At 39.5% G+C, this 19,626-nt stretch overlaps 1 protein-coding gene across 1 annotated transcript in view; it reads right to left on the bottom strand.

Annotated features, from left to right (window-relative positions):
* CNTNAP2 (contactin associated protein like 2) overlaps window positions 1–19,626 on the bottom strand; it is a 1,021,786-nt gene that overhangs the window by 20,051 nt on the left and 982,109 nt on the right. The window contains exon 22 of the mRNA XM_005424150.2: window positions 5,966–6,196. Coding sequence (XP_005424207.1) covers window positions 5,966–6,196 — 231 coding nt within the window. The remainder of the gene's footprint in view (window positions 1–5,965; window positions 6,197–19,626) is intronic.

Below are 19,626 nucleotides of genomic sequence, written 5' to 3'. Positions count from 1 at the left end.
AGCTGTTTGATGGGCAGGAGAAAAATAGAAACTGTTGCATTTAAATGTTCACCACTTACCCTCTTGTCTGCAAGAAACACTTGGTGCTTAGAAACTGAGCTATGAGTTTCTGCTAGACTTAATCCCTCCTGACTGACAAAAATTGCTACCTTTTTGTTTGAAAACAACTCAGGTCAAGGCCATGGATTCTGAGACAATATTTATATTGGGAGCATGGGGGATGAATGCTGGTCATTCTCAATAGAGTAAACAATCACAGAAATGCACCAGACTGGCAGCAGAAGAACCTGTTGACCCACAGGGCATGTTGCAAGTGCATCTTCAGTCTCTTATATAAAGAGTATAAATATTAAGCTACCTTACTGGCAGACAAACAGCCTCCCAATGTTTACATGCCGTGTTAATTAAAAAAAAAAACCCAACCAACCACTTTGAGTAATCAGTAACCCTGAAGAGAGAATCTGGCATGATTCTCTAATTGCAGTACAGGTTTGCTATGCTTGAAAAAAGGAGGAGTGTAATTTTATTCTAGCAAATGCCTTCATATCTGTTTCTAATTTTGCTAACACTAGGAGATCAAATTTAGGTGTGTAAGGCTGCATTATGAACAAAAGTGGTGAAGCTCCTCTGTGCCTCCTGCCTGGACTTGCATGCCCTTGCAGGAAGCCTAGGGAAGTGACCCAGCTCTCCTGCCATCCCCTAAAAGAGAGAATGAGCACTTTGTCACATGTCACCACTAACTTAATGCTCATGCTCTTGGACTAACTGGTGTGTACAGGACTCTTTCAATGCCTGTGGCCAGGAGAAGAGTGTTTGGTCCGTGTGTTTGTGACCTAAGACCACTTTGAGGGCTGCATTGTCACCCATCAACAAATAGCACCTTTGATTCTTCCTTCCCATTGTGTCATTTGTAACAAGACCTTAACAAGGGCAAAAGCTATTTTCCATGTTCCTAGCCACATCCACAGCAGCACATATCTGACCCAGCTTCTCCTCAGGTGCTGCAGCTCTGCTCTCTGAGATGGGGTACGCGTGGTCAAGGGGTGACATGCGACTCAACTCATGGCATCTGAATCTGGAAGGCGACCTTCAGCACTGCCACCAGTAACATGAGTGACACTTTCTCTTGGTGCAGAAATTGACTGCTCTCTTTCTCTTGACAAAGGAATTAGCTGGACAAATAGGTGAGCTTGGATATATGGCCAGTGCTCAGTGCTGTTGCTCCCTTCTCCTGCCATCACTTGTTAAAGGAAGAGGGATGAATTCATAACAAAAAGAGAGAGAATCCTGCAAGCAGCTGTTTTAATATTGACGACAGTGGTACATGATTTTGCAAGACATGCTCAATATAGGTATCAAAGTAAGCTGTTGATTAAAAAAGGCAAGACCTTTCAACTATTACAAAAAAATAAAGAGCATTTAGGGTTTAAACACGCACAGTCAGGAAAAAGTCATGCCTCTTGAAGAATGTACAGATGTAGCATTTAATCTTGCTCCATTTAATTTGTAAGATGTTAAAGCTAATATAGGTTTAACTAAATCCTATGTTAAATACTCTAGATGCCATTCTGTTCATACTCAGAGTAAATGCATCTTGCAGCAACAGAGTGCTATGACAACTTAGGGCTGCTAAAGTTTGCCAACTATCGTGTGTACCTTGCCTTTCTGCCTTTCCTGCTTTTACTAAATTCAAGATTGAGTGGTTTGGCAAGCTGGAGCACATTTTACGTACAACAGAGAGGTATATCCATGTAACAGGTTTCTTTTATCCTTTATTTATGTGAATAAGAAAACTTCAGAGGTGAGATTTCATTAATAATTGGCAGAACCTTAGGTAAAAGCACCCATATACTGAACAATGTCACTACAATAATATGCAACTTCTAATTTTAACTACAAGGCATTTTAGTTGTGGAATTTTTTTACTACAAAAATAATGATGTTTGGGCTTTTGTTTGCTTCTCTACAATGAACAAGGTGTCAGCTATCATTCACCCATAACTTAGCCAGCTTGAACTGAGAGATTAAAAACCCCTTGTGATTAGCTTTTTTTTTTATGTATGCAGCAGTAATAGATATTAAAAATGCACACCAACACAGTTAAAGGCTATAAAAATTAAAACTTTTGTTTTGAATTGTCTGCCAGACAGGTAATTCAATGGTTTGGACAATATATAAAAGTAGATGTGTTCATTGATCAGGCTCTTTTTAGCCTCTTTTCTACACTCCTATTGATGTAACCAAGGCAAATTGGATTGTCTGACACGAAGTGAGATAATACTGATGGGAGGAAAACACAGGAAGTGAACTATATTGATGATCTGCTTGGATGTCATTATTGACCTTTTTCTTTTAAATCACCACAAAGTCACGTTCCAGAAAAGAATGGCTTGTTGGATTCCTGCGCTTCATCATCACCAAGAAAGGATCACCATAGCAACAGGAAAAGACTATGCATTGTGAGAATACTCACAAGCTGAACAAGATCATGGTTTAAGATAATGTCCCAGGAGCATGGCAAAATGCCAGCCAGGGGTGGGGAGGGAGGGAAGTGAGACTTCTACAAGAACAAAGGAATTTTAAAAGATCTAATATTGTAAATGTGAGATATATGGAACTCAAGGATAACAGAAAGTGCAAGACAGTGAATTGACAAACAGCTCATTTGTCAGGGGAGAAAATCAACAGGACTTCTTATTGATAAATCCCTGAACTAGTTTTTAAAGGTCAACTGCCAAGTGACTGATGTGTGTCATTATGATTATCCCTTTAGTCTCTCTGTTAGGGCATCCGAAATGCTTTGCAGCTAGCAGGAGATGTTCATGCAATAACTACACAGAAGAGTTTAAAGAAAACATTTCATGTAGGTCACCCATCAGGCAGAACCTGCTTAACTTCTGGTAATTATCTGCAAAATCTGATCCAGCACTGTATTTGAGAGGTGAAAGGATCATTACATTTGTCGTCTGGTGTATCTGTTCTATTTAGACACTTATCTTTGATTCCCTCCTACAACATTTTTCAATCCTCAAAGTTCAATTCCACAATATTTGAGAAACAAAGCTAAAAATCTAAGCTTAACTCAAATATGAGTCAGGATGAGTTCAGAGTATGTCACTGAATGAAATTTAAACCATATGATACTTCCCACAAATTTTTTCCTGACTCTTTTATTTTCACTATGAAACATCCATCCTCAGCTCTCATGTTTTGTTAAGAACTATTTAAAATTAAATAGGCAACATAACACCAAAAATTACAGATAAAAACATGTTTGAGATGAGAAATGCTGCACATATTAATTGAGGCTTTTAAAGCCATGTTATTTGCAACCATTTCTTTGTGGCAAAGTGCAAGTGGCTTTTGCTTTAACATCACTACAAGAATTTCAAAGCCGCTTTTTGTCTTTGTCCCTTCAGCCAGTTTAGTAAAGGAGTAAATTCACACTGAGACAACAGAGACTATTCCAGTTCTGGAGCCAATAAGTTATGCCTCTGATTCCTCCATTTTCTCTCTCAACATGATTTGTGTTAGAAAGTCTTAAGTACGGTTTGGAAAACACAAAAAAATCCTGAGTGGAAGCTGCCAATTTACTACTGCAAAGTGACACTTAAACCCAAGCATTTTAATTTAGATGAAGATCATTTTGATGACTGACAGGCTATGACTTTGATGACTCAAGGTTACACAGTCTACAGAACACACTTTTCCTGTGACTGAACTATCTGTGTCAGACCACTTCTGATACTTTCACAAAGACTTGGTTGTTTTTACTGATATTGGTAAATGAATTGTTGAGATACCTCCTCTTTGTACTGTGGAAATGCAACCCACAGTAGAAGCTAGACATTGCTCACCAACACCTGAATATCCTTTTATTCCTGAACCAGTGAAATGCCACTCCTTTGCTGTGAAATTTATTTCTACAATCATAACTCACCTGACACTGTTGCTTTCTTTGGTGTACAGCAGTCCCTCACTAGAAGTCTTTGAAGCAATATGACCTTCTCCCTCTGCTGCTGCAGATCACTAGAGAGGACAAGACAAGGGATTCCTAGCTCCCAGTCTTCCAAAAACTAATCATTACTGAAAATGAAGCTGGGTCTCGAGTTTTGTCTGCCCATGACTTGAAACAGTTAAGTCTGGCTATGGCAATGAAATCTATTTTTTATTGACAGAAGTTAACAGAAGTTTGAGCCAACCTACTAGCATGCGGCATGTTCCCTGACATCCTTCATGTCTCTGTCTCTGTGTCCAAGTACTACAATTTATCCAGAAGAAAAAGTGTAAATTGTAATCTGTCAGGTCAACAAAGTTTACAAGATGAGATTGAGCCAGCACAAGGTCAAGTGTAAGAGCATGTGCCAAGGACAAACAGGACCTCCTTCTTTGAACTGCAGGAGCTATTAGGAACTGTGCAAATATCCTGAGTAAATCCCACCATAGTCTTTTGCCAGCTTGCACTGAAATGAAGTGGAAAGAAAAGTAACCAACAAAAATTAACAACTAAAGCCCATTAGATGCACATGATTCACAGCAGCAGCAAGGAGTTCATGGCACACTTTTTAAATACACGAGCCAGTGAGGAATCCTTCAGAAAATGTGTTTATAGAAAGAGGAGTACAGACCACAACTTTCAGGTAGAAACAGGCTGAATAATTCCAGAGAAAAAAAGGGACTACTAATTTATGATGAAAAAAATTAAGGTAGAAAAGTGCATGTTGTAAGTGGGGAAGAGACATACTGAAATCTTACAATGGCATGGCATGGCAGCAAGGAGGGAATGACAGGTTTTAAAGAATGATACTGCTTGTATAAATGTGTGGGATGCTCATTTACAAGGAGCTCTGTCTCTCCTTAGAAACAACTGCCCTACTTCTCTGCTGAAGAAGAGATGAAAGGAAATGCTGCAAGGAGTTCCTTGACACTGCAAGGAGAAAAAACCCTAAACAACAACAAACCAAACCAACCAACCAACCAAACACCCACAAAAAAACAAACCTCAAAGGTATGACTTTGACATGTACTTCTGAGAAAGACATATATACCCACCTCCTCTCATTTAAAAACTGGCATATGGATGCATCCCCAAACTCAAAGACTAATCATTATCAAAATCAAGTTTTTCCTCAAGCATTTTAATTTTATACCACTTCAAACAAGAAATTTGCTGGGACAGGTTCTAATTTATATTCTACAATTGAAATCAGAGTGAGGACAAAATGCAAAGGAGGCATCAATATATACCTGACCCTATAAATCTAAAGGTAAATGATACTCAAGAAGCAGAAGAGAGAAAAAATCCTCTAAAGTTAGCCACAATGTATATTTTCAGGGCCTGTCAGTCACAAAGCAGGGTGAGATTGCTGGGATCTGCAAATTGTTTTGGCTTCCAGCACTTTCAGCACAAGATGAGCGCCACCATGACTAATGGGATTTTCTATTAAACACGGCCTACGGAAAGTAGACATTTCAGAAAACAAAATCAGCACTTTACATAAATGCATTTATGCCTAAAATTAGATTTACTTTTTTCTTTTTTTGGTATGAAGCTGACTGCAATATACTCACTTATTAGGAATACAGCATAAGAAATGTTATTGTACTTTATTTATATGTACTTGAAGCTTTTTGCTGACTACAGAGAAAGTGCTATCGCATCAGTTAGGTCAAAACTCAACATTTAAACAGCCTAAGAGTTACAGAAACAAAAAATAAAGCAGAATATTAGAAAAAAAAAAGAAAAAAAAGCAAAATAAATGAAAAAAAAAAACTCCTCTGTAACTGCATTTAAAAGTGGTGGCAAATCTCTGTCATTCCAGTTCTGCATTTCCTACCGTGATTACAGCCCTAGAGTCACCTATCAATCACTTAGCTCTCATTTTTCTTTTCTTTACAGAGGAAGGCTGTAGGTTTCTTCTCAGAATTGCTCCAGTGAGTTAATGTGACACGATTGCCACCTTACCTGAGTCTAAGTGCCAGGGGTCGGTGGCGGCCGACATTGGTGGGATGGTGAGTGGAGACGCTCCGCAGTTGGATTCCACCAGTTCTCCTTGGATGTGGACGTGGGAGGAGGCGTTGGTAGGTCTCAGAGCGGCTTTGAGTGGAGCAATCTGGTTGAATTGGACTCTTGATAGGCAGCCAGTGAATCCTGGGGTGTTGTATTTATATATATCTTGGTCAATCTTCCCGATTTCTATGAGAAATTGAAGAAGGGAAAATATTAATCAATACAATTCATTGCTTGGGAAAGCACAACTGGTCTGAACACATTGATTCCCAGAGCTCAGTTCCCAAGTCCCTCTCTGAAGGAGACTGATATTGTGTCAGGTTTCTTTACATTTCATTACAGATTAAAGCTGGAAACCTTCAGGCCTTAACATGACTCGGTTTCACTGCCATGCTATCATTAAAATGAAAGGCTGGCCTGAAGGAGTCAGTGAAGGAGTCATCAAAGAACAAAAGGCCAGGAAAAAATTCTGAGAAGAGTATTGGAAGAGAAGGCAGAAGGCAGAGGGCAGAAGGACAGTCTTGACCAGGGTGCCTCCTGCCAGCTGAAGCCACTGCTGCTGGTCACTCCTGTCCCTCTCCTGTCTCCTCATGAGAAGACCAAGTGTCCCTTCAGCAGCAGACCAAAGGTGAAGGGACCTCCTGGGTTCCTTCTCCTAGGAGCCAAGCATTCCTTTGCCAGGGAGCTTCCCTTCACCAGCAGGCCATGTGTTCCTGTGGTCTGAGGTGGAAAACCATCCATCTCCAGCCTCCTTCCTTTATTCCCCTGCAGCGATGAGAGGGAGCAGGACCTCATCCAGCCCTGCTGAAGGCTGAGGGAGTTGACATCCTGCTACCAGTCACTTTACTGCTGTGGGCTGACAGATCAGCTGAACAGAGGGCTGTGCCACCACTCTCTAAAACAGCTGTTGTCTGTCAAAGTTGCCCCCCAGGTAGCTTTCTCCCTCCTTAAACACCAGCTAAGATGACCCCAAAATCATGTAAAATGCCTTTACTACCCAGGAAACTGGCATGTGCTCCCAGCTGTTTGAATTCTGCCGGGACCTGTTGGAACAGCCTGAGTCACAACCAAATCAAAACTGTCCCCCTCTGTCAGCTGTCTGCATTAGAGGGGTATTAACATTTCAAAGCCTCACTGCAGGGTCTAATATAATATTTACATGACAGTGGGGAATTTGGCTTCCTTTCTTCTGTGGTAGCGTGGAGTGAATGAAATGGAGACATGGAAGCATTGTGTTTGTGCTGTATGAGGGACTATTGCTCCAGAGACACCAGGACACTTCCAGCCACCTTTCCCTTGGTCATTGGGTTAATTCCTGGCCCTTGAAGTCACTGGAAAAAGTCATACTGAGCTGAGCAAAGAAGTAGAGGGACAGAGAGGACAGAAAAGAGGGAGCAGCACCACGTTATTCAAAAGCAACCTTTTCAGATAGGAGCAATGATAAGCGTTGAAAATTTGGTTTTTGTAGAAAAAAAATGCCTGTAAATTACAAGATTGTGTCATAAAAAATAAAGGAAGGAAGACAGAGGTGGGAAAGAAAAACTTCTGAGAGGCGTGAAGGAGAAGTGGGAAAGGGCTTTATTTTAAGAGTTTGGGGTTAAATTGGGAACCAAACTACATCTGGGTTTGAATTTTGCTACAAAAAAAGAAAAAAACCAACTAAAATTATTAGAAAATGCATTACAAACCTTTTGGAAATGTCTGTATTCAGTTCTAACCAAATCAGGAACAATTATATGAGGTCTGAGCTGTTCAGTATCCTTAAAAGCTATCATGATATATATGTCAGTGCTATATTCCTCAGCATACTGAGGGCTTGGCATCAGGGATACATACACAGAGTTCCAAGGCTACAAACCAGACAAACCATTTTATTTTTGGGGTTTACACTCTAAGCATGTAGTGTGAGAAAACTGGTGGAATAGGGTCAAATCTAGAGCTTGATTAAAACAACTTCTTGGTACTCATGGAATTAGCTATCTTTTCTGTCTTTGCAATCATGTAGGAATGAAAAACATGCAACATTTAAGTCCCCCTCATACCTATCACAAGGGCACACAACAAAGATGGATAATCTGAAAATTACTTGCAATAAATCATTATACAATCAACTATACAGGAATGGATTTTCTAATCCCTGCATTTTCCCTGCTCTTTCTCACTTGAGAATGTCTTTTCTTTGCTAGTGCTTATCCAGCCTGTATTAATGCTACACATTTCATGAGCTGGCAGCAAGCAGTGACTGTCATCTCTGACAAAGTGGACACATCCTCAGGACTCAGATAAGGACTAGCTTAAATGCTTACCATAATTGTATTAGTCACAGCCAGCTCTCCTTTGAAAAAGTAGTTTGACCAAACCATTAGCAACACCTCCTTCAAAAATTTGATTGTAAGTAAAAAACCTCACCCCATGCATGTACATTTTCCATAATTAGTAGAAAAGATGTACAAAAGCTAGTTCATGCATTTGAATGCTACCTGCAAACCACATTACTCAGACAAAGTTCCTTTCTGACCGCAATATTCACTCTCTCTTACTTCAATAAAATATTCATGGCATATTCAGTGAAGAGCTGCATTTTTGAATAATCCTTATAATCTAAGAAACAATTACAAGACTCTTCAAACACCGTAACCACTGTTGTTAACAGTTTAGTGATTTCACTCACATTTTGTCTATTCAGTGGAACTTCGTGCAGAAGCTAATAGCCTCCCACACACAATCCTGACTGACAAGAACAAAGATCCATGAATATGACTCTGCTAATTTAACAACTTCAGCGCCACGCTTCTCTAACTCAATACATAAGCGATGGATACTAGATACTGAAAGAATTAAAAAAACAACAACAAAACTCCGCAACCTAACAAGGCACTTTGCTAAAGACCCACATTTTTTGTTTAAAACATTACACAAGCCATGGCTGTGAAAATCACCCCATGCAAATTTCCTGCCAGCTCACATCTCAGCAGTGCTAGAACAGTATAGATCAGCTTCCAGGACTGTGAACATGTTCCTGCCCCTGCATGTCCCTTGGGGCTCAGCACACCGATACCCTCTGATGTTAGGCCATTACACTTTGTTTCCCTGGGCATTTGAGCCTAATAAACCCATTCCTGGGAAGTGCAATGATTGAAAAATGAAATATGTCTTTGTTCTCATGACTAAAATTCAATTTTCTCTCTGTAACAAAGAGGGGAGAAAATCAAAAGATGATGACAATGACATTATTTAAAAAAAAGGAAATGTACAATGCAGCTACTTTGCATTATTCCAATTTTCAGCACATAAGCTGGTGGAAAGTCATATAAATATTGCAGCATACAGTATTATCATTACCCAGTAACAACATTTATATTATTGCTTTCAGATCGGATGCAATAATCTCCTGCTGGCAACTTTCCCTCAGGTATTTCTGTAATGAAAGACTGCAAAAAAGTCACTTATAGGCCCTTTTTCTACTTCAGCTGGTTTTAACCATTTTCTGCCTTGACCACACAACCTTCTGAGGTGGGATGAAGGCCACAATTACACATGACCAGTCGGGTGAACCCATTCCAGCACAGATGCATTGTGGTGTACAAATCCTTAACACTAAGCATTCACACAATAATTATGCAACTGATCACCCACATGAATTAAACATTTTAAAAATCTATATAACGTGCACACAGTATGCCGAGAATCTCACAGATGTCACCCCATGTCTTGTGTGTTATCATTCAGTGAAGATGTCTTTAACATCAATTATTTGTTATTTCTGCTTTGCTCTTTCTTTAACAGGAAAAAGATGTAGGAATTTAATCCTTAGTTGCTTATTTTGATTTCAGCACTTATTTCTCATGATTGTGGCAGAAATGTGCCACATAGTGATGAGCACAATACTATTTCTCTCTTGGAAATTATGTGCCACTACTGAGGAACCGCTTCATCCACTAGGTGAAAAAATGCAAAGAGCATCTATTTTCAAGCATATTTCACAGAATCACAGAATATTCTGTGTTGGAAGAGACCCACAAGGATCACTGAATCCCACTCTTAAGTAAAGGCCCATATGGGGATCAACCCACAACCTTGGCACTATGTGCACCATGTTCTAAACAAGTAAACTTATCTCATCTGTGACACAATGCACCATTAATAAGTACTCAACATACTGAAATTGATTATTTTATGAATCTAGAAGAAAACTAGCAAAAATAAATTACATTGAGGAAAACATTGTGGCTGTACCAGTGCACAAGTGACAAATGTATAAGTATCACACAGCCATAATATTCAATGTAATTAGGTTGTCTGGTTTTTAAGCCTTTTTGCCCTTACTACATTATCTGTAGGTGCAGCATTGTGGCTCTTGCCTAGGCACTATTAAAAAGAAACCAATAAACACTTTGATTCAGATTATTTCCCAAGCTGACCTAGTCAGCATGCGTCTGATGAGCTACTTGCAGAAGTAGACACATCGCCAAATACACTTTTTATCTACTTTCTCTCCCTTTTCTGCTTTCCGTACTTACCCATTAAAAGATTTATAGAGAAGCTCAAAGGGCCATAGAGCTTCTAATAGCACAAGAAGTTACTGCACTGCTGGAGAGGTCTGGCTCCACTTAGTTCTACCATCTATTTTTTATATATTCTTGTAGAAACACTTAGAAAGGCAAGAAAAAACTGAGAGCATGATGTAGCAGAAAACAAAGATTATGTGTTTGGTCCCACAGCTCTGAGCAGGTTTTGCATAGATGAAGAACAGCTTCCTATTTATGTAAAGCTCCCTGTGTGAGGCTCCTAGAATGTTTCACACATACACAAAGCTCTGCAGCACAAAGCTGCACAATCCAGCACAGTACTGTGCCAAACCAGTACTGCTGTGCCACATGTGGAAAAGATGGCCTTGGACTGTTACCCATGGACCTTGGAAAGTGACAGAGGAGAGAGAACCAGCTGCCAGGGAAGTAAACCTACCAAACATGTTTTTATTAAATGCATGTACTGAGTATCTTCGCTCAATATCTTCTTGCTACGTAGCTGATCTGTGCATTTTTTTTTTCTTGATGGGCTCTCAAATGCATATCAATACAGAAAGTTATAATAAATTCTGAACCTTGAACAGTGTTCCTGACATATAGAGACCAAGACATCTATTTATAGTAAATTATGTTCCATTAGGAAGGAAATGTAAAAGAACTTGAAGTACAGTTTGTGAGTATGTATTACAATGTATGAAATAAATATCCTCCTATGAATTCCCCTGGAGTTTTCCAATGGACCCCTTCAAAATAGAAACAAGGCAAAACCAAGGGCACCTATTCCAGTTTAGCAAGGCTGTCAGTAAATGCAACAGCCATCTAGCTCTTCTTTCTTTGTTGGGTGTGGGAGAACTCTGCCCAAAGTAGCACACGGGGGAGTAGGGAGAAATAAAGCTCTGTATACTGGTGTGATTTTGGTCTTGAGAGAAGATACCTTTTAAACAAAGTAGAGTCTCAGAAGTACAACCAAAGCCCTTTTCAATTCAATTTGCTAAAAAGACTACTTCTTACACAATTTACACAAGACATCATTTGAGTTTTGAAAATGGTGAAAAATCTAGCTGTTTGGATTTAGGACAACAACTCATTTATATGTGCCCATTTACTCTCAGAAACACGAGAGTTTTAATGATTCTGAAAGCGAGGAGCCACATCAGCAGTGGGAGAAGTTCAGCTTTGCCATATGGAGGCATTTCTGGCTAAGCCACCAGGCTGCTCTGCTATTCCACTTAAGAACAAGCATCCACTCAGTGGGTAGACAGAAGGTAATCCATTATCAATCTCCACAGCCCTTCCACTAGCAGTACTAAATTGAACTTAAGCTGTATCATATTTTAATAGACTGCACAGGTGAAGTCACCAATTCAATTTAATGAACCACTAATTGCTTTGGGGTCAACATTAGCAATAGATTTTCTATTAGAAATAAAGTACCACATGCCCCCTTGTCCCCTGTACTCAGAAAGATACCTTGTTTTGTCACCCACTGCCCAAAGAGCAGCTCAATCAGCATCTCATGCATCTCTCCGTTATGGCGTCAGGCTCCACATAATAGAAAGCAGTTTAAACTCTGCTGAAAGGAAGCTATTGATTTCAAGAATTCACAGTCCACAGAGATTGCTAAAGTAGTTTCACTTCCTTGAAGCCCACGAGCCATTCAGTGCAACATCAAACTGCAGCTCATGCCAAAACTTGAGAACTGGCATGGTGTAAAAAACCCAGGAGAATAAATTAATTAGTGTGGATCCCAGACATCAGGAGAGCCTATCCGGGGTGACATATACGTGCTAGACCAAATGCACAGGGCTAAAAAGTCCATGTCAGGAGCAGTTACTACACATCCAAAAGAGGGATAACACCAGGGAATGGGAAAATGACAATCTGACACATTGTCTGGGTCTTCTGGTGAATATCCTCCAATGTGAAGAGGGATCATCTATAGGAATGTGCCCCCTGTTGACGGAGTGACAAAACTATCCTTTGTCTCCTTAAAAAGGAAAAAAGCCCAGAAGTTTCTTTCCTCAATTAGGTAAAAAGACACTTCATAGGACCTGGGGGGCTTCACCTCAAACTTAAGGATAGCTAATTGGACAGAATCCAAAAAGTCCCACCCGGGCAATTTACTAGAAAAAGAAGAGAACAAAGGAACGAATTGCTTTTCTGAGGTGTTTTACCAGGAGCAAGAAGCTCTTGCACCTGACTCGGTTTTTCTCTGTAAAGAGTTTTGCTATTTTGCTTTTTATTAAAACTTTTCTGTTTCCAACACTACCACAGAAGCCATCCTGCTGATTTTATGCTTTCTAAGGTAGCTGAGTTATCTTGGGTGTGATATAGATCTCCAAGAGCTTATGAGACCTGGCTCGAGGAGACCATATATCAATCATCTATTTGCTATCTGGCTGTTTATATCTCCTCTGTCCTAAGAGCAGCAATTTCTGTATAAAAAACCCAAAAACATGCTAATACCATTTAACTGCGTAAACAATGTGTGATTTTAGAGATGCTAAATACTCCCAGTACAAAGCAGAGAAGCTAAACTCTCAGAACTACATTTAATGAGCTGTACTTAATGTGAAACCTCAAGATGTATGGGGACTGAACTGAGCTACTGTAAAGGCTCTTCATGACCCTCAAATGTCCCTGGCTTTTAATTTCAGCCTCTGAAGGAAATTTCAGTAAGTGGTACAAACTAAGCATAAAACAAAAAATAGGGACTCTATTTTGTTCATTACTCAAAACTGAGCTAGTGCATGCTGCTTTCTGGACACTCGTACCAGTGGAACAAGATGGTCACTTATGGAGAACATACTCAAGGGATGCTGGGGGCACAAAAGGGTGAGCAGCCCCTGAAAATGGGCATCTGAGCTTCACAAGACCCAAGTGCAAATGGCTCCTTATGCAAAAATTAAAATCCTGGGCAGCAGATGGACCTTTTTAGTCCACAGGTCTGCAAGGGACGGGTGATATTCAGGTGCCTCCCCACCTGTCCCCTTCCCATCAAGTTAATACAGTAAATCTGCAGGTGGCCTCCAGCCCACAGTGTGTTGGGAAAGCCATCCTGTCACCCCCTCTTCTGGCACACATCATCTGTCCCCTTCTCCCTGCAACCATGATCAGATCCCGAAGTCAGAGGCCTCCAGATATGTCTGCAACTGATTGCTTTCCAGAGCCTTAAGGTTTCTCTCACAGTGTGGCCTTATCCTGTGACATGATCCTTCTGTGGCTATTTTAACTTTTGTTTTGTAAATTTATTTCACTTGTTGTAACCCTTCTGATTTCCTTTCATAAGATGCTATCCCTTGCATGGAATAATTTTGTTTAGATGGTTTATATCTAGACCAGCAACCTCACTGACTGTGCACTGACACAGTTATTTATGGTCTGTGAAGCACTGTGCCAGAAACAGAGGGATTTAACATTAACCCAGCAGTGTCAACCCACAATGTTGCACAGCATATGCATGGTGCTTTCATGTGCTGTCTGACATTCAAGAAATGGCCTTTCCACCGATGGTACAAGCAAGAGGAAAATTACTTATGAAGACTGTAACAGCTCAGTGCACGTTTTAGTTGCACCAGCGGCTTTATTAGAATTGCCCAAACAAAGGCCATTCCTTTATGAAACATTTCTGACACTTTCTGCACAAGCTAAAAATCATTGAACTGGGTGAAAAATACACAGGATTAGAGAATCTGAGCTGGCCTGGAAGCTGTGCTGCAGCCCTGGAACTCTTCCAAACCCCAGTCCCTGGCAGAGGAGTTACGGCTTTCAGGTCATGCTGTAATAGAGACAGTAAATCACTGACATGAAATAGACTCCTATCAGGGTCCCATTATTGCAGGAATAATAAAGACTAGTGCTGGACTGCAGCTCCTCTGTCAAAAAAGGCACTGTGAAGAATGCTATGAAATGGAGATGTTATTTGACAGCAGCCTGTTTTCACATTGCCACAAATGCAAGGGGTTTGAGACCAAACAGGATGTTTTTTCCCTGTTCTTTGGTACTGATGTAATTATTGAATGTTTCAAGATTTTATACTGGATGTATGATTTCTTGAAATCTTCCATTTTAAAATGTCGTGTGTTAGCCAACCACAGCTTTCATTAAGATATTCACACTGCTTTTTAACAAAAAGGGAATTAACTGATGCTGCAGGATTCTTAGCAATTGCATTATAAATGCCACAAATGTAAGACCAAGAGTAAAACTGAACATCCTTTTTCCAAAGAAACAAGTAATTTTTCCACATTTTGCTACTGACTTGCTATATGACCTTGATCGAGCCACTTCAGATATTCATGCCAAACTCTGCCTCTCCCTCTTAGTAGAACACAGAAATTTCCCAGTTTAGATCTTTCTCAAGGTGTTTTGAGGCCTAAGTAAAAAATGTATGGGCATTGCTTTTAAATATGAAAATAAAATGAAATACTTTTCTTTTAAACACACCTCAAACTTCTCATGACTTTGGAAAGGTGACTAATGGAGACAAAAGATTGTATGGCACATTTACATAGATAGAAAAGAAAGTTCTCCCAAGGGTAATAAAACAATGCAAAATCAGAGCAAAAGAGAAGAAATACTAAGTTTCTAGGGATCCTTTGTGGCCAAGGAACTATACCCAGCATGCAGATATCAGATGAAAGTCTTGAATTTGGCAGAAGCTTCCAAATGTTCCTGTCGCCATGATATTTTCTGAAAAATCCTTTTGCCAGGATTTTTCTCCTGAGAAGCTGAGAAGCCTCAGAGGAAAAGAAAAACAATAATTGCTGCTGTGGAATGCAACAGGTGGATCTGTTTGCATGAGATTGGTCTCATGTGGTTGTTTTTAATTAATGGCCAATCACAGTCCAGCTGTCTCAGACTCTCTGGTCAGTCACAAGATTTTGTTATCATTCCTTTCTATTGCTTGCTAGCCTTCTGATTAAATCCTTTCTTCTATTCTTTTAGTATGGCTTTAATATATCATTTTCTTTTAATATAATATATGTCATAAAATAATAAATCAGCCTTCTGAAACATGGAGTCAACATTCTCGTCTCTTCTCTTGTCCTGGGACCCCTGTGAACACCACCACATGTTCCCACTCGTGAATGGCTGCTGTGAGGCGTTCAGCTGGAGCCAGAATCTCAATGGGAGCAAACAATCAACTCTGTGCCAATGGGACCAAAATTCCCACTGGTTTTGTAGAAGGAGTTACCTCTCTGTACATTACCCATTATAACCAATGGTGAGAGCTAATATAGTAATTTCATAAATTTCTGTAGCATTCTATTCTCCTCTAGAGCACTGATCATTCTCCTTGGGCACCAGAGGCAAAAAGCTCAGGCTCTTGTTTAAAGGAGGAGTTACAAATGCAGGGAGAATTAAGAAGAAAGGCCATTCACCCAGATGATGACCTGAGCTGACAGAACAGAACACTAATATTGCTCACTCAGGCTGCACCACATACCTTGGCTAAAAACCCTCCTGGGAGCCGATGGAAATCTTTTGATTGAGAAGCAAAGTGCTCAGTACACAGGAGTTAAGCCACCAAGCAGCAGAAATCAGCAGTTCTCAAGGCAAAACTGTGTAAGAAGTATGACAGTTTGCTTCAAGAACAATTTTCTTTTTCTACCCCATCCTCTATCCTTTTGGCATGAAGCAAGAGCAATCAGATCATGGGTTGAGGGTAGCAGAAGAGCCACCACCAGGTGTTTCATCCACAACAAAGAACTAAAATGTTTCATCAGCTTTTTTTTTTTCCTGTAGGCAGGCACTAGGCAGAGTGAGAGGAAGTGGATGATGGGGGAGGAGAAAAAAATATAGACAAAGTTTCTTTAAAAAATAAAGACAAATTCAAATGACTGACAATATAACTAAATTTTGTCATCATAGATATCACTATGAAAAAAAGGGTTGTTATTACAGACAGAATATCCTCAGAATTAGCTGCTACCCTGTATTTTAGTAGAATTTATAAGCCCATTCTAATTTATGCTCATGATAAATAACCTTGACAGCATCCTTCATAACTCTTAGAGAAGGCTATAAAACACATACATTTTGCATTACTATGCAAAAGAAATATGCATAGTTTTATTCATATCATTTGTCTAAATGTGCTTGTATGTCTTAGGGAAGCTAGTTGCAACACAACACAGAAAATTCTTTTCAGGCCAGAAAGTAAAAAAAATAATCAAATAAGTCTTCTGCAGCCGTAGTCAAATGTAATGTGTCTTGGCCAAAGTCCAGTGCATTTAGTTATACAGCGCTTTTGTTACAACTCTATTAAAATTAGGTAATTTCAGTCTTCCATTACTTTGCATTTTAATGGGTATTCTCCTATGACTACCTGCAAATGACCTCATAATATACTTTTCACTCTATATCACTAACCTCAAATATCTTAGTAAAACTGCAGTGTCATCAGAGTGGGCAGGCTGAACTTCCCTCTCTCGCCTTACTCCCCCCTTGCTCATCTTAGTCTCACTTGGAGATGGTAAAAATGCTCGAATAAGAAGATTTGAAGATCCATGGTATGCAACTAAAACTAGAAAATAATTTTTCAGTAGGATTTATTTTTATTTGTGTATCATTTATGCCTCATATTAACCTTATATAGTCATAAAAGTTGTTGAGGGTTTTTTCTTTTTTTTTAATAATTAGAAAGGTAAAATGTCTGTAATCTGTTAAGAAACCACTTTTAGGGATCTTAGTATCACAAAGATTATACTTCTTCAACAGTTTCACGTATTTTTTTTAACTTAATTTTGAAGAAATCCATTGCTATTGCACCTGTGATGTTGGATTTCAATCCAACATAATATATAAATAGAAGTTTTTTCTGGAACTGACATTTTTCAGAAGATATACATACTGCCACATTATGAATAAGTAAAGATGTTTTGAAGTAGTGGCAATTTTAATTCAGTTACCAAAAGCCTGAAAGTATCAAGCAAATGAAAAGCAGAATGACAGCGAGAATAAGAATGCTATAACTTAGTAGGTATTTTTTTCTTACATTTTCCTTCTCTTTGCTTTACTTCTTTATTAACTATTTAATTTTTCTCAGATCAAAACATCCATGTTTTTGTACAGACAACACCAACCTAGCTGTAGTACTGAAAACCATTTTAACAATTCAAAAAATACAAGTAGTAAAAAAATAGAAGGGAAAAAGAATTAATTCAGTTTCTTAGAAGCAATTTCTTTTATAGTTGGGTTTTTTCCCAGTATTGTATGCCTCACATTTGCAGCTGAACAATTTATATTTGAACAATCTCTATTATGTGCTTCTTTTCTTTGTTACAAGCATAAAATGCACTTTTGTATTTCCTCTGCCAGAACACGCTTATGTGTAATAAATTCGCTTCTGCAAAGTATTACTATTTGATGCACAAATTATCATAAAAATTTAACAGCCACATTAAATAGATCAATGCCTTATCTAGTTAATTGTTCTCCCTCAGAAATGAAAAGTGACTGATAATAGCTGATTCACAAGTAATAGAACAGCGTGGGGCATATAAAATGATCCTCTCCCAGAGCACCTTTTCAGCTTCCCATAAACATGGGCTTTAAACCTTTCTCAGATGAAGGTTGCATCTTGCCTTTTGCATTTAGCTACCAGAACTGTCTCCCATGAGCGTGCCCAGTCTTTTCAGAAACCATTAACACTGCTGACCTTCTCAGCTTCCCACAGCAGTGAGTGCCAGTGCTGAACTACTCACTCTGGGACAAACAACCTCCTGCAGCCTGGCAAAGGTAACTGAGGGTCTCAATTTCTTGTGGTTGAGAAAACCCCTGCACACCTCCTCCACTACAGGACTGTCCTGCATCAAAATCTGGGTGGACCAACTACATCAACTAGAAAGACAGCTCTCAATCTCTGGTTTAAAAGAAACCTTAATGAACTTCAGTTAAGAGTGTCAAAGCTCAGCATAAGACCCTCTTCACCATTAGGCAGTGGAAATTATGATTTCATAAAGAATCAAATGTAAAAGTATTACACGATGATCTGGAAACCAAAAATGCTTCCTTATTCAATAAATACACTGAAGATGATAGAAATAGGTGCAGTTTGATGCCAGCCAACAAATTTCACTCCATGAGAAACAGTAAGGAATATATATAGTTAAACTGGACCTTTATTGCTTTTGAAATCACATCCAGAATATTACATGCCAGGCATGCTCAGTGTACACAGCTTTTTCAATTTCTATGATCTGCTCATCCAGAGTCTTATTCAGCAGGTAATGATAACAGACATTTTGACAAAAAAGACGGAGCTGGGTGATGATGGACAAACCTGAGGAGACAACATGCACGGACTAACTCAGCAATTATCTTTGCATCTCATCAGATGGTGTAAACTGAGTACTTCTAGGTGGGCTAAACCAAACCGTACACTATCAATATGCTTTATCATTATTGTTACATTGCATCCAAGCAGGGAATGATGTGCTGGAATAGTATCTGAGGACACAATGCCATTTGCAGTATAATGGCTTTGTTAACAGCTATAGCATGTGCTCCCACCCAAATACAGAAGCAGAGCTCTGGGTGTTTCACATCCCAAAAATAACAATTATTTGGAGGGATAGGTAAACCTTTGATCAAGCTGCAATAATAATAAATTTAAAAATATTGGAATTCTAGGATCTTGTTATGCTTGCTCCAGCAGACAAATGCATTAAAATAAGACATTAAGTTCAAGATGCTATACTGATAAAATACTGTCATTTGCCTAATTTTCTTCAGTGTTATACACGATTAAACACTTCGTGTCGCGTCGGCTGGATCAGACAGCAGACATGCCTAACACAGGACTGCTTATTAACTTGCTTCTTTTACAACCACATCGTATAAAAAATAAGAAAAAAACTTACAGGTGGATCGCAGCACCAGCGCCAGGAGACGATCTAAATCAGATCGCCCTTCTTCGTCCCTTCGAGCCGCCCCTCTCTCCTCCCCCAGCTCCCGATTCGGCGGAACCCCAGGCAGGACAAGGTCGGGAATCCCCAAACCCCAGTCGGGCACCTGGGCCCCGCCTCCCAGCTTTGTTCCAGAGGCGCCAGAGGTGCGCTCACCTGCTCCGCCGCCGGCTGC

The sequence above is a fragment of the Geospiza fortis genome, unplaced genomic scaffold (assembly GCF_000277835.1).
Source record: "Geospiza fortis unplaced genomic scaffold, GeoFor_1.0 scaffold120, whole genome shotgun sequence".
NCBI lineage: Eukaryota > Metazoa > Chordata > Aves > Passeriformes > Thraupidae > Geospiza > Geospiza fortis.
The sequence above is the reverse complement of the archived record's forward strand: the minus strand, read 5'-3'. Positions and strand labels throughout refer to the sequence as shown.